Source organism: Podarcis cretensis (genome assembly GCF_951804945.1).
Source record: "Podarcis cretensis genome assembly, chromosome: 8".
Classification (NCBI taxonomy): domain Eukaryota; kingdom Metazoa; phylum Chordata; class Lepidosauria; order Squamata; family Lacertidae; genus Podarcis; species Podarcis cretensis.
This window is the reverse complement of record NC_137177.1, coordinates 1,192,826-1,205,052: the sequence shown is the minus strand read 5'-3', so window position 1 is coordinate 1,205,052 and position 12,227 is coordinate 1,192,826. Positions and strand designations below refer to the sequence as shown.

General features: G+C 47.1%; 1 protein-coding gene and 1 long non-coding RNA gene across 5 annotated transcripts in view; both read left to right on the top strand.

Moving 5' to 3' along the window:
- Positions 1 to 439: 439 nt before the first annotated feature.
- LOC307221078 (uncharacterized protein) overlaps positions 440 to 12,227 on the top strand; it is a gene marked incomplete at its 5' end in the record, with an annotated part of 67,497 nt that continues 55,709 nt past the window's right edge. For 3 of the 4 annotated variants that reach the window (XM_079985286.1, XM_079985285.1, XM_079985284.1), the window contains 2 exons: positions 6,213 to 6,279; positions 6,909 to 7,114. Coding sequence is in view for 1 of the 4 variants with exons in the window: in XM_079985281.1 (XP_079841407.1) it covers positions 5,209 to 5,622; positions 6,198 to 6,279; positions 6,909 to 6,991; positions 7,294 to 7,420 (706 nt within the window). Of the gene's footprint in view, positions 504 to 3,880; positions 4,197 to 4,995; positions 5,623 to 6,197; positions 6,280 to 6,908; positions 7,115 to 7,293; positions 7,421 to 12,227 lie in introns of those variants that run through there. The other variant, XM_079985281.1, reaches the window with a different exon arrangement.
- Positions 7,845 to 10,675, top strand: LOC307221432. The gene is made up of 2 exons (XR_013841406.1): positions 7,845 to 8,113; positions 10,584 to 10,675. It is a non-coding gene; the product is annotated as an uncharacterized lncRNA (long non-coding RNA).

The following is a 12,227-nucleotide window of genomic DNA, read 5'->3' as shown; positions in this document are numbered from 1 at the left end:
GACCAGTGCCAGGCAGCGTTGGGACATTTAGAAACAGCCCTAGATCTGGGGTCAGCAAGCTTTTCCAGCCGGGGGCCGGTCCACCGTCCCTCAGACCTTGTGGGGGGCCGGACTATATTTTTTTTGGGGGGGGGAATGAACAAATTCCTATGCCCCACAAAGAACCCAGAGATGCATTTTAAGTAACAGGACACATTCTACTCATGTAAAAAGACGCTGATTCCTGCACCGTCCGGGCTCCTCCTCCCGGACACGGGTTCCCCCTTCCCACGCACACGCGCCCAATCCCGGGTTCTGGGTCCGGCTTCCTCCCAGCCCCCCCCCCCAAGGGGCAGCTCTGCGCCTGCGCGACGCCCCGATCTACTCCGCAGGGAGAGAGAAGGGTTAAGGGGCGCCGAGCTGGCTTCCTAGAGAGGAGAGGAAAGGAAGGCGGGCCGATGCTCCTCCCCCGCCTCCTCCCCTCTGACGTCCCTTCCGGCCTCGCCTTCGCCTGCCGGGCTCTGGTGGGTCTCCTCTCGGGGGAAGCCTGGGGAACTCCCTGCCCCGGGAGGCGGGAAGGGGAGGGAAGAGAGGCTGGGGGTCCGGGAGGGAGCCAGAGGGAGCTCAGGCCCCTGGCCAGGGAGGTGGGGCGGGACTGGAAGACAGGAGGGAGGGAGAAGGACATTAAGAGGGACATAATTGTGAGGGAGAAGTACAATAAGAGGGACATAATTGTGAGGGAGAAGTATATTAGGAGGGGCATAATTGTGAGGGAGAAGGATATTAAGAGGGACCTAATTGTGAGGGAGAAGTATATTAAGAGGGACATTATTATGAGGAAGAAGTATATTAAGAGGGACATAATTGTGAGGGAGAAGTATATTAGGAGGGACATTATTATGAGAGGGAAGTATATTAAGAGGGACATAATTGTGAGGGAGAAGTATATTAAGAGGGACATTATTATGAGGGAGAAGTATATTAAGAGGGGCATAATTGTGAGGGAGAAGTATATTAAGAGGGGCATAATTGTGAGGGAGAAGTATATTAAGAGGGACATTATTATGAGGGAGAAGTATATTAAGAGGGGCATAATTGTGAGGGAGAAGTATATTAAGAGGGACATTATTATGAGGGAGAAGTATATTAAGAGGGACATTATTGTGAGGGAGAAGTATATTAAGAGGGACATAATTGTGAGGGAGAAGGATATTAAGAGGGACCTAATTGTGAGGGAGAAGTATATTAAGAGGGACATTATTATGAGGAAGAAGTATATTAAGAGGGACATAATTGTGAGGGAGAAGTATATTAGGAGGGACATTATTATGAGAGGGAAGTATATTAAGAGGGACATAATTGTGAGGGAGAAGTATATTAAGAGGGACATTATTATGAGGGAGAAGTATATTAAGAGGGGCATAATTGTGAGGGAGAAGTATATTAAGAGGGGCATAATTGTGAGGGAGAAGTATATTAAGAGGGACATTATTATGAGGGAGAAGTATATTAAGAGGGGCATAATTGTGAGGGAGAAGTATATTAAGAGGGACATTATTATGAGGGAGAAGTATATTAAGAGGGGCATAATTGTGAGGGAGAAGTATATTAAGAGGGACATTATTATGAGGGAGAAGTATATTAAGAGGGACATTATTGTGAGGGAGAAGTATATTAAGAGGGACATAATTGTGAGGGAGAAGGATATTAAGAGGGACCTAATTGTGAGGGAGAAGTATATTAAGAGGGACATTATTATGAGGAAGAAGTATATTAAGAGGGACATAATTGTGAGGGAGAAGTATATTAGGAGGGACATTATTATGAGAGGGAAGTATATTAAGAGGGACATAATTGTGAGGGAGAAGTATATTAAGAGGGACATTATTATGAGGGAGAAGTATATTAAGAGGGGCATAATTGTGAGGGAGAAGTATATTAAGAGGGGCATAATTGTGAGGGAGAAGTATATTAAGAGGGACATTATTATGAGGGAGAAGTATATTAAGAGGGGCATAATTGTGAGGGAGAAGTATATTAAGAGGGACATTATTATGAGGGAGAAGTATATTAAGAGGGACATTATTATGAGGGAGAAGTATATTAGGAGGGACATAATTGTGAGGGAGAAGTATATTAAGAGGGACATTATTATGAGAGAGAAGTATATTAAGAGGAACATAATTGTGAGGGAGAAGTATATTAAGAGGGACATGAGGGAGAAGTATATTAAGAGGGACATTATTGTGAGGGAGAAGTATATTAAGAGGGACATTATTGTGAGGGAGAAGTATATTAAGAGGGACATTATTGTGAGGGAGAAGTATATTAAGAGGGGCATAATTGTGAGGGAGAAGTATATTAAGAGGGACATTATTATGAGGGAGAAGTATATTAAGAGGGGCATAATTGTGAGGGAGAAGTATATTAGGAGGGACATAACTATGAGGGAGAAGTATATTAAGAGGGGCATAATTGTGAGGGAGAAGTATATTAAGAGGGACATAATTATGAGGGAGAAGTATATTAAGAGGGACATTATTATGAGGGAGAAGTATATTAGGAGGGACATAATTGTGAGGGAGAAGTATATTAAGAGGGACATTATTATGAGAGAGAAGTATATTAAGAGGGACATAATTATGAGGGAGAAGTATATTAAGAGGGACATGAGGGAGAAGTATATTAAGAGGGACATTATTATGAGGGAGAGGAGGGACGCAGGTGGCGCTGTGGGTTAAAGCCTCAGCGCCTAGGACTTGCCGATCGAAAGGTCGGCGGTTCGAATCCCTGCGGCGGGGTGCGCTCCCGCTGCTCGGTCCCAGCGCCTGCCAACCTAGCAGTTCGAAAGCACCTCCGGGTGCAAGTAGATAAATAGGGACCGCTTACCAGCGGGAAGGTAAACGGCATTTCCGTGTGCGGCTCTGGCTCTGGCCAGAGCAGCGATGTCACGCTGGCCACGTGACCCGGAAGTGTCTCCAGACAGCGCTGGCCCCTGGCCTCTTAAGTGAGATGGGCGCACAACCCCAGAGTCTGTCAAGACTGGCCCGTATGGGCAGGGGTACCTTTACCTTTTTATTATGAGGGAGAAGGATATTAGGAGGGACATGAGTGAGAAGTATATTAGGAGGGACATAATTATGAGGGAGAAGTATATTAAGAGTGACATTATTATGAGGGAGAAGTACATTAGGAGGGACATTATTATGAGGGAGAAGTATATTAAGAGGGACATAATTATGAGGGAGAAGTATATTAAGAGGGACATGAGGGAGAAGTATATTATGAGGGACATTATTAGGAGGAAGAAGTATATTAAGAGGGACATAATTATGAGGGAGAAGTATATTAAGAGGGAAATACCATGAAGCTTCCCTTCTCTCTCTATTTATAAATCTCTGTGTGTCGGCCATTTTCCCTCCCTAATTCTTTTTTTGATGGAAAGTCCAGTTTCCGAGGCGTCTTCCAGGGCAGTTCCACCCAGAGGGCCTTGCCACCTTCCCCTCGGATCCAGAGCAGGAAGTCCCCAAGGGACGGTGGCTGGAACTAGACATGGGCCCTGCTGCTCACCAAGCCACCCAAGCAGATATGGCTGGGTTGGGGCGAAGCTCTGGACTATGAAGTGGGGTTGGGAGGGACCCCCACTGTTGCCTTGGCTCCAGATTACACTCACTTGTCACTCACAGTTATGACTTCTCCCTCCCCCTTCCCCCCACCCCCCCCAGACAGCTTGGAGTCTGAGCTGTGGTGCAATCCAGCCCAGGTTCCAGATTACACTTGATACTAATTACACTTGATACTAATTACACTTGATACAAATGACTTGATACAAATGACTTGATACAAATGACTCACTTGTCACTCACAGTTATGACTTCTCCCTCCCCCTTCCCCCCCCCAGACAGCTTGGAGTCTGAGCTGTGGTGCAATCCAGCCCTGGTTCCTAGCAAGACTCATCCACGCTTCCTCAGGAAACATTCTTCTCCTCTTCATCTTACAATAGAATAGTGTGTTTGATTCATACGATTTTCTGCACCTCGCATTGGTACCCACAGAACTTGGCAGAGGACCAAGGGGCTCCTTCCGATCTCTTGGAGACTTCCGGAGAGCCCAGATGGATGAGCAAGACTCAGCTGGCCCTGAAGCAGGAAGAGGCCATGCCATGGAAACAGGGAGCAGTGAGGGATTCCGGGAAAACTCCGTGCAGAAGAACCCAGGTGAGGAGGGACATAATTGTGAGGGAGGAGGACATTAGGAGGGACATAATTGTGAGGGAGAAGTATATTAAGAGGGACATAATTGTGAGGGAGAAGTATATTAAGAGGGACATTATTATGAGAGAGAAGTATATTAAGAAGGACATTATTATGAGGGAGAAGTATATTAAGAGGAACATAATTGTGAGGGAGAAGTATATTAAGAGGGACATAATTGTGAGGGAGAAGTATATTAAGAGGGACATAATTGTGAGGGAGAAGTATATTAAGAGGGACATTATTATGAGGGAGAAGTATATTAGGAGGGACATAATTGTGAGGGAGAAGTATATTAAGAGGGACATAATTGTGAGGGAGAAGTATATTATGAGCGACATTATTATGAGGAAGAAGTATATTAAGAGGGACATAATTATGAGGGAGAAGTATATTAAGAGGGAAATACCATGAAGCTTCCCTTCTCTCTCTATTCATAAATCTCTGTGTGTCGGCCATTTTTCCTCCCTAATTCTTTATTTGATGGAAAGTCCAGTTTCCGAGGCGTCTTCCAGGGCAGTTCCACCCAGAGGGCCTTGCCACCTTCCCCTCGGATCCAGAGCAGGAAGTCCCCAAGGGACGGTGGCTGGAGCTAGACATGGGCCCTGCTGCTCACCAAGCCACCCAAGCAGATATGGCTGGGTTGGGGTGAAGCTCTGGACTATGAAGTGGGGTTGGGAGGGACCCCCACTGTTGCCTTGGCTCCAGATTACACTCACTTGTCACTCACAGTTATGACTTCTCCCTCCCCCTTCCCCCCCAGACAGCTTGGAGTCTGAGCTGTGGTGCAATCCAGTCCTGGTTCCTAGCAAGACTCATCCACGCTTCCTCAGGAAACATTCTCCTCCTCTTCATCTTACAATAGAATAGTGTGTTTGATTCATACGATTTTCTGCACCTCACATTAGTACCCACAGAACTTGGCAGAGGACCAAGGGGCTCCTTCCGATCTCTTGGAGACTTCCGGAGAGCCCAGATGGATGAGCAAGACTCAGCTGGCCCTGAAGCAGGAAGAGGCCATGCCATGGAAACAGGGAGCAGTGAGGGATTCCGGGAAAACTCCATGCAGAGGATTCTGGGTAAGGAGGACACCCCTTGCTCAGAAGTGCAGAGCCAGAAGCTCAGTCAGTTCTGCTACCAGGAGGCCAAAGGACCCCGAGAGGTTTGCAGCCGACTCCACCACCTTGACCATCAGTGGTTGAAGCCAGAAAGGCACACGAAAGCTCAGATGTTGGACCTGGTGATCTTGGAGCAGTTCCTGGCTGTCCTTCCTCTGGAGATGGAGAGCTGGGTGAGGGAATGCGGAGCGGAGACCAGTTCCCAGGCGGTGGCCCTGGCCGAAGGTTTCCTCCTGAGTCAGGCAGAGGAGAGGAAGCAGGCAGAGCAGCAGGTGAGAGAGACTTTCCTCTGGATACTCCCAAGGGGCTCCAAAGAGGAGGGAGAGTATTCCCAAATCATTTCCTAATGGCCCATCCTTTTTTGGAAAGCTTATTATTATTATTTTTATTATTATTATTATTATTAATTAATTTATTTATCACACTCAGATGTCTTCTAAAAGTTATGCATTTTCTTATCTCCTTCTCGCCTGATGGGAGGGCATTCCCCAGGGTGGGGGCCACTGCTGAGAAGGTCTTCTGCCTGGTTCCCTGTAACTTCACTTATCACAGGGAGGGAATCAGCAGAAGACCCTCGGAACTGGACCTCAGTTCATGGAGACGCTCCTTTGGGTATAGTGGGCCTTTCAGGCCGTTGAGGGCTTTGAATTGTGCTGGGAAAGGTTCTGGGAGCCAGTGAAGATCCTTGAGGACCAATGTTTCATGGTCCTGGCAGCCAACCCCAGACACCAGTCTAGCAGAAGCAGGAAGCAGCTTTCACCTCTGTCCCCCGAAAGCGCTTGCCTCTGCCATTCCTTTTCTAACCCTTCTCCCCATTCTCTGTTTTGAATCCTTGTTGCTCTTTCAGAGGAAGGATCTTTGGGCAAAAATGGGTCTTGATTCTTCGGAGGCAGAGAAGACTCCGTTGGACGCCAGAGTGAGGCCTCTGGGTAAGGAGGAAGGAGTGTTTTCTCCCCCGTTTTGTCACATTCTCTTGGTTTTGAAACTAATCTGTGATTTCTTTGCATCTTTTGGGGGAAGACACCTGGAGCCCAGAGCTCGGGGGGGGGGATGTATTTTTGCACAACTATTATATGAAATGGGTCCAAATGTCCAAATGTACTCAGCTGGGAAGACTTTTACTGCAGCTGGTTCAATTCCACAGTTTATTATCTCTTCCAGCAACACCTGTACATTAGTCCAAATTGAGCTCTAATTGATAGGAGAACCTCTGCTTCTTAATGGCAGCAAAGGAGGGTTTTCGGCAGACAAAGGGCTCTTCCCCTCAGCGCCTCCCTCCCTCCCGCAATCCATGCCGGAGCCGGAGCCTGGTACTGAGACAAACTGGGAGTGAAGCCCATTCCCCCCTGTCCCTGGGGGAAACTTGCAAGGAGAATTACCCTCAGTCATCCTTGTTTTTCCTTCTCCAATGATCTCCCGCTGCCTCCATTAAAGCAGAGCGGAACCGGAAGCTAGCAGGGGAGACTTGGACGAAGCCCCACCTGTACTTAGAGATGCACTGTTTCACCTCTGAGAGAAGCAGGCCCTCACGGTTTCCACTTACCTTGGTCTCTCCCAGGTGACGGAATGATGCCACCAAGACCTGCTCCTTCATCTTTTCATGGTGGTGGAGGGGAGGCAGCAGCTGTGGACCCAGATCAGGTAGGGGGAAGGAGCCTTGTGGGGAAGGACTGCTTGGATGCAGACTGGCTGGACACAGTTGGATGCAGAGGAATGGTGGGAGGAGCCAGAGAAGAGGGAGCCGACTGGGAGGAGGAGGAGGAGGTGTCTGAAGCTGGAGAGGGAGCAGAGGGAGTCTGGGGCAGAGAGCAGCCCAGACTCCGAGGCAGAAGCTGCAGCAGGAGAGAGGGATGAGGAAGGCAGAGAGGGGTCTGGCCGCTGTAGAAAACAACAGAGCCAAGGGAATGCTCTCTAAGAGGACAGCCTTTTCCCTTTTCTGTTAGGGTCCAGTGTGCTTTGAAGATGTGGCTGTCCATTTCACAGATGAGGAGTGGGCGTTGCTGGATCCTGACCAGAGAGCTCTGCATCAGGAGGTCATGGAGGAGAATCGTGGGATCTTGGACTCTCTCGGTAAGGCTCCCTATTGGATCATCCTATCTGCTTTGTAATGCAAGACATCTCTCTATGTGACGAACCTCTGATATTTCGATGAGGCTCAACAGCGCCACCCGCAGCACCTGGGATGTTAACACTCCCACAGCAAACCTTGGAGGGATGGCTATTGATGGTTTTCCCTGTGACTATTCTTCCTCCAGTTCTGCCCTTTAAAACCATGATCAGGCTGTCTGAACTGCCCAGGCCTTCTTAAATGTAGGATTCAGAGTGATTTGAGGTGTTGAAGTAGCTTCAGTCCACTTTCCTGCTTTTATTCTTGCTTCTGTCTCTCTCTGGTTGACCAAAGAGTCGCTTGACATTGGAGATGGCACAGATTCCACAACTGAACCAAACAAACTCCATCCCAAAACAGAGCCAGGCTTTTTGAATCTCAGGCAGTGAACCCTGTAGTAACAATAATGATAATTTTATTATTTTTACCCTGCCCATCTGACTGGGTGGCCCCAGCCAACAAATAGAAAAACATAATAAAACATCAAACATTAAAAACTTCCCAATACAGAGGTGCCTTCAGAAGTCCTCTAAATGTTGCATAGTTATTTCCTTGACATATGTTGAGAGGGCGTTCCACAGGGTGGGTTCCCCTATCGAGAAGGCCCCCTGCCTCGTCCCCTGTAACTTCTCACAATAATGTAACATTTAAGTACAGTCGTACTTCCGGTTAAGAACTTAATTCGTTCCGTAGGTCCGTTCATCATTAAATTTTTAGCCACTAAAGAAATTAAAATCTGGCAGCTGCTACACACATTTGTTTTTTGCAGATAAAATCACTCATATTCGGAAGGAGCTAGACACCACCGTGGGAGCAGGGCTGGGGCGGGAGAGTGCTAGAGCTCTGTCTGGTCAAGTTGCATGGAATCAATTTCAATCCGTTACCCCCGAGGATGTGGACAGGCTGCTTGGACGCGTGAAACCAACCACCTGTCTCCTGGATCCTTGCCCATCCTGGCTAATAAAAGCAAGCCGGGAAGGGCTGGGCGATGGGCTCTGCGGGGTGGTGAATGCTTCCCTCTGTGAGGGAACATTCCCAGATCCGCTGAAAGAGGCGGTCATTAAACCGCTTCTTAAAAAACCATCTTTAGACCCGGCCAGTATGGCCAACTATCGCCCAGTCTCAAATCTTCCATTCTTGGGCAAGGTGATTGAGCGCGTGGTTGCTGAACAACTCCAGGCACGCCTGGAGGATGCGGACCATTTGGATCCCTTCCAATCGGGATTCAGGCCTCATCATGGGACTGAAACTGCCTTGGTCGCGCTGGTTGATGATCTCCGGCGGGCTAGGGACAAAGGTGAGAGTTGTTTCCTAGTTCTGCTGGATCTCTCAGCGGCCTTTGATACAATCGACCATAACATCCTTCTGGACCGTCTAGAGGGGCTGGGAGCCGGGGGCACTGTTATACAGTGGTTTCGCTCCTTCCTCCTGGGCCGTGTTCAGAAAGTGGTGGTGGGGGATGAGTGTTCAGACCCCTGGGCTCTCACTTGTGGGGTCCCTCAGGGTTCCGTCTTCTCCCCCATGCTTTTTAACATCTATATGAAGCTGCTGGGAGAGATCATCAGGGGGTTTGGACTGGGTGTCCATCAATATGCAGACGATACCCAGCTCTACCTCTCTTTCAAATCAGAACCAGTGAAGGCGGTGAAGGTCCTGTGTGAGTGCCTGGAGGCGGTTGGAGGATGGATGGCGGCTAATGGATTGAGGTTGAATCCTGACAAGACAGAAGTACTGTTTTTGGGGGACAGGGGGCGGGCTGGTGTGGAGGATTCCCTGGTCCTGAATAGGGTAACTGTGCCCCTGAAGGACCAGGTGCGCAGCCTGGGAGTCATTTTGGACTCACAGCTGTCCATGGAGGCGCAGGTCAATTCTGTATCCAGGGCAGCTGTCTACCAGCTCCATCTGGTACGCAGGATGAGACGCTACCTGCCCGCAGACTGTCTCGCCAGAGTGGTGCATGCTCTGGTTATCTCCCGCCTGGACTACTGCAATGCGCTCTACGTGGGGCTACCTTTGAGGGTGACTCGGAAACTACAACTAATCCAGAATGCGGCAGCTAGACTGGTGACTGGAGGCGGCCACCGAGACCACATAACACCAGTCTTGAAAGACCTACATTGGCTCCCAGTACGTTTCCGAGCACAATTCAAAGTGCTGGTATTGACCTTGAAAGCCCTAAACGGCCTCGGCCCAGTATACCTGAAGGAGCGTCTCCACCCCCATCGTTCTGCCCGGACGCTGAGGTCCAGCGCCGAGGGCCTTCTGGCGGTTCCCTCATTGCGAGAAGCAAAGCTACAGGGAACCAGGCAGAGGGCCTTCTCGGTAGTTGCACCTGCCCTGTGGAATGCCCTCCCATCAGATGTCAAAGCGATAAATAACTACCTGACATTCAGAAGACATCTTAAGGCAGCCCTGTTCAGGGAAGTTTTTAATCTGTGATATTTTAGTGTATTTTTGGTTTTTATGGAAGCCACCCAGAGTGGCTGGGGAAACAAATAATAAATTATTATTATTATTATTATTATTATTATTATTATTATTATTATTCAATATACAAAATGTGTTTCTCAGCACACAGAAGTTCATTCCTCTACCACAAGGTAGCTGACTATGACCAAGTCAGTCCAGAGTCAATGTTCCCAAATATTTCTCAAGCTCTTTTAATTTGTTTAGATTTATTACTGCATATTGAACAACGTAGCATATTAAATACAGTTGTACCTTGGGTTAAGAACTTAATTCGTTCCAGAGGTCCGTTCTTAACCTGAAACTGTTCTTAACTTGAAGCACCACTTTAGCTCATGGGGCCTCCTGCTGCCGCAGCGCTGCCAGAGCACGATTTCTGTTCTCATCCTGAAGCAAAGTTCTTAACCTGAGGTTAAGAGCCAGGCTTTTTGAATCTCAGGCAGTGAACCCTGTAGTAACAATAATGATATTTTTATTATTTTTACCCTGCCCATCTGACTGGGTGGTCCCAGCCACTCTGGGCAACTTCCAACAAATAGGAAAAAATATAAGCACGATTTCTGTTCTCATTCTGAAGCAAAGTTCTTAAGCTGAGGTGCTATTTCTAGGTTAGCGGAGTCTGTAACCTGAAGTGTATGTAACCTGAGGTACCACTGTAAGGAAACTTGAATAATAATAATAATACTGATATGACAAGTTTCTGCTGCATTCTGTGATGTCGAGAATTTAAGAAAACATCCAAATTGGTTTAAGGTGATGCACATCATCATTAAATTTTTAGCCACTAAAGAAATTTAAATTTGGCAGCTGCTACACACATTTGTTCAATATACAAAATGTGTTTTTCAGCACACAGAAGTTCATTCCCCTACCACAAGGTAGCTGACTATGACCAAGTCAGTCCAGAGTTAATGTTCCCAAATATTTCTCAAGCTCTTTTAATTTGTTTAGATTTATTACTGCATATTGAACAACTTGGCATATTGAATACAGTTGTACCTCGGGTTAAGTACTTAATTTGTTCCGGTTGTCCGTTCTTAACCTAAAACTGTTTTTAACCTGAAGCACCACTTTAGCTAATGGGGTCTCCTGCTGCCACCGCGCTGCCGGGGCATGATTTCTGTTCTTTTCCTGAAGCAAAGTTCTTAAACTGAAGCATTATTTCTGGGTTAGCAGAGTCTGTAACCTGAAGTGTACGTAACCTGAAGTGTATGTAACCCGAGGTACCACTGTATATCTTCATTTTGGACAGGGAACTTTCCCGCTTTGGCCACCTTTAAATAATAATAAAAGCACATTTTATTTATGAAGATAGTACAGATCCATATTTAAATTTGAACAAAATGACGTTACCAGGTTAAGCTGTACTTTTAAAAACTAGAGAGAGAAAACATAATATTCTACTTGATTTGTATACGAAACTAGACATTTTTACAGAACAAAAGGAACATTATAACATCTAATTCCCTTCAGTTCTTCCCCTGTCCCAAGCATTAATGAGCATTGTTCCATAATTTGGGACTGCACTTCTTCCCTAGACTCTAATCCGTTTGCCTCTTAGTTTCAGGTGGTGATGAATTGGAAATGATGAACGAGGGAGACCACACAGTGGAGGAGCCATATCAGGATTCAGACTGTGGAGAGGGCTTCAGTCAGAGCTCCCATTCCACTTCCCATCAAAGAAATCCCCTTGAGAAGAAACACTATCAGTGCTTGGAATGTGGAAAGAACTTCACTCGGAGTGCCCATCTCACATCCCATTGTAGAATTCATACAGGGGAGAAACCATATCACTGCTTGGAGTGTGGAAAGAGCTTCAGTCACAAGCACAATCTCACTTCCCATCGTAGAATTCATACAGGGGAGAAACCATATCACTGCTTGGAGTGTGGAAAGAGCTTCAGTCACAGCCATGATCTCACTTCCCATCGTAGAATTCATAAAGGAGAGAAACCCTATCAGTGTGTGGAATGTGGAAAGAGCTTCACTGATAGCTCCTCTCTCACCTCCCATCAAAGAATTCATACAGGGGAGAAACCCTTTCAGTGCTTGGAATGTGGAAAGAGCTTCCGTCAAAGGTACAGTCTCACTGCCCACCGTAGAATTCATACAGGGGAGCAACCATACCAGTGCATGGAATGTGGAAAGAGCTTCAGTCAGGGCTCCCATCTCACTGCCCATCAAAGAATTCATACAGGGGAAAAACCCTATCGGTGCTTGGAATGTGGAAAGAGCTTCAATCGGAATGCCCATCTCACTTCCCATCAAAGGATTCATACAGGGGAGAAACCCTATCAGTGCTTG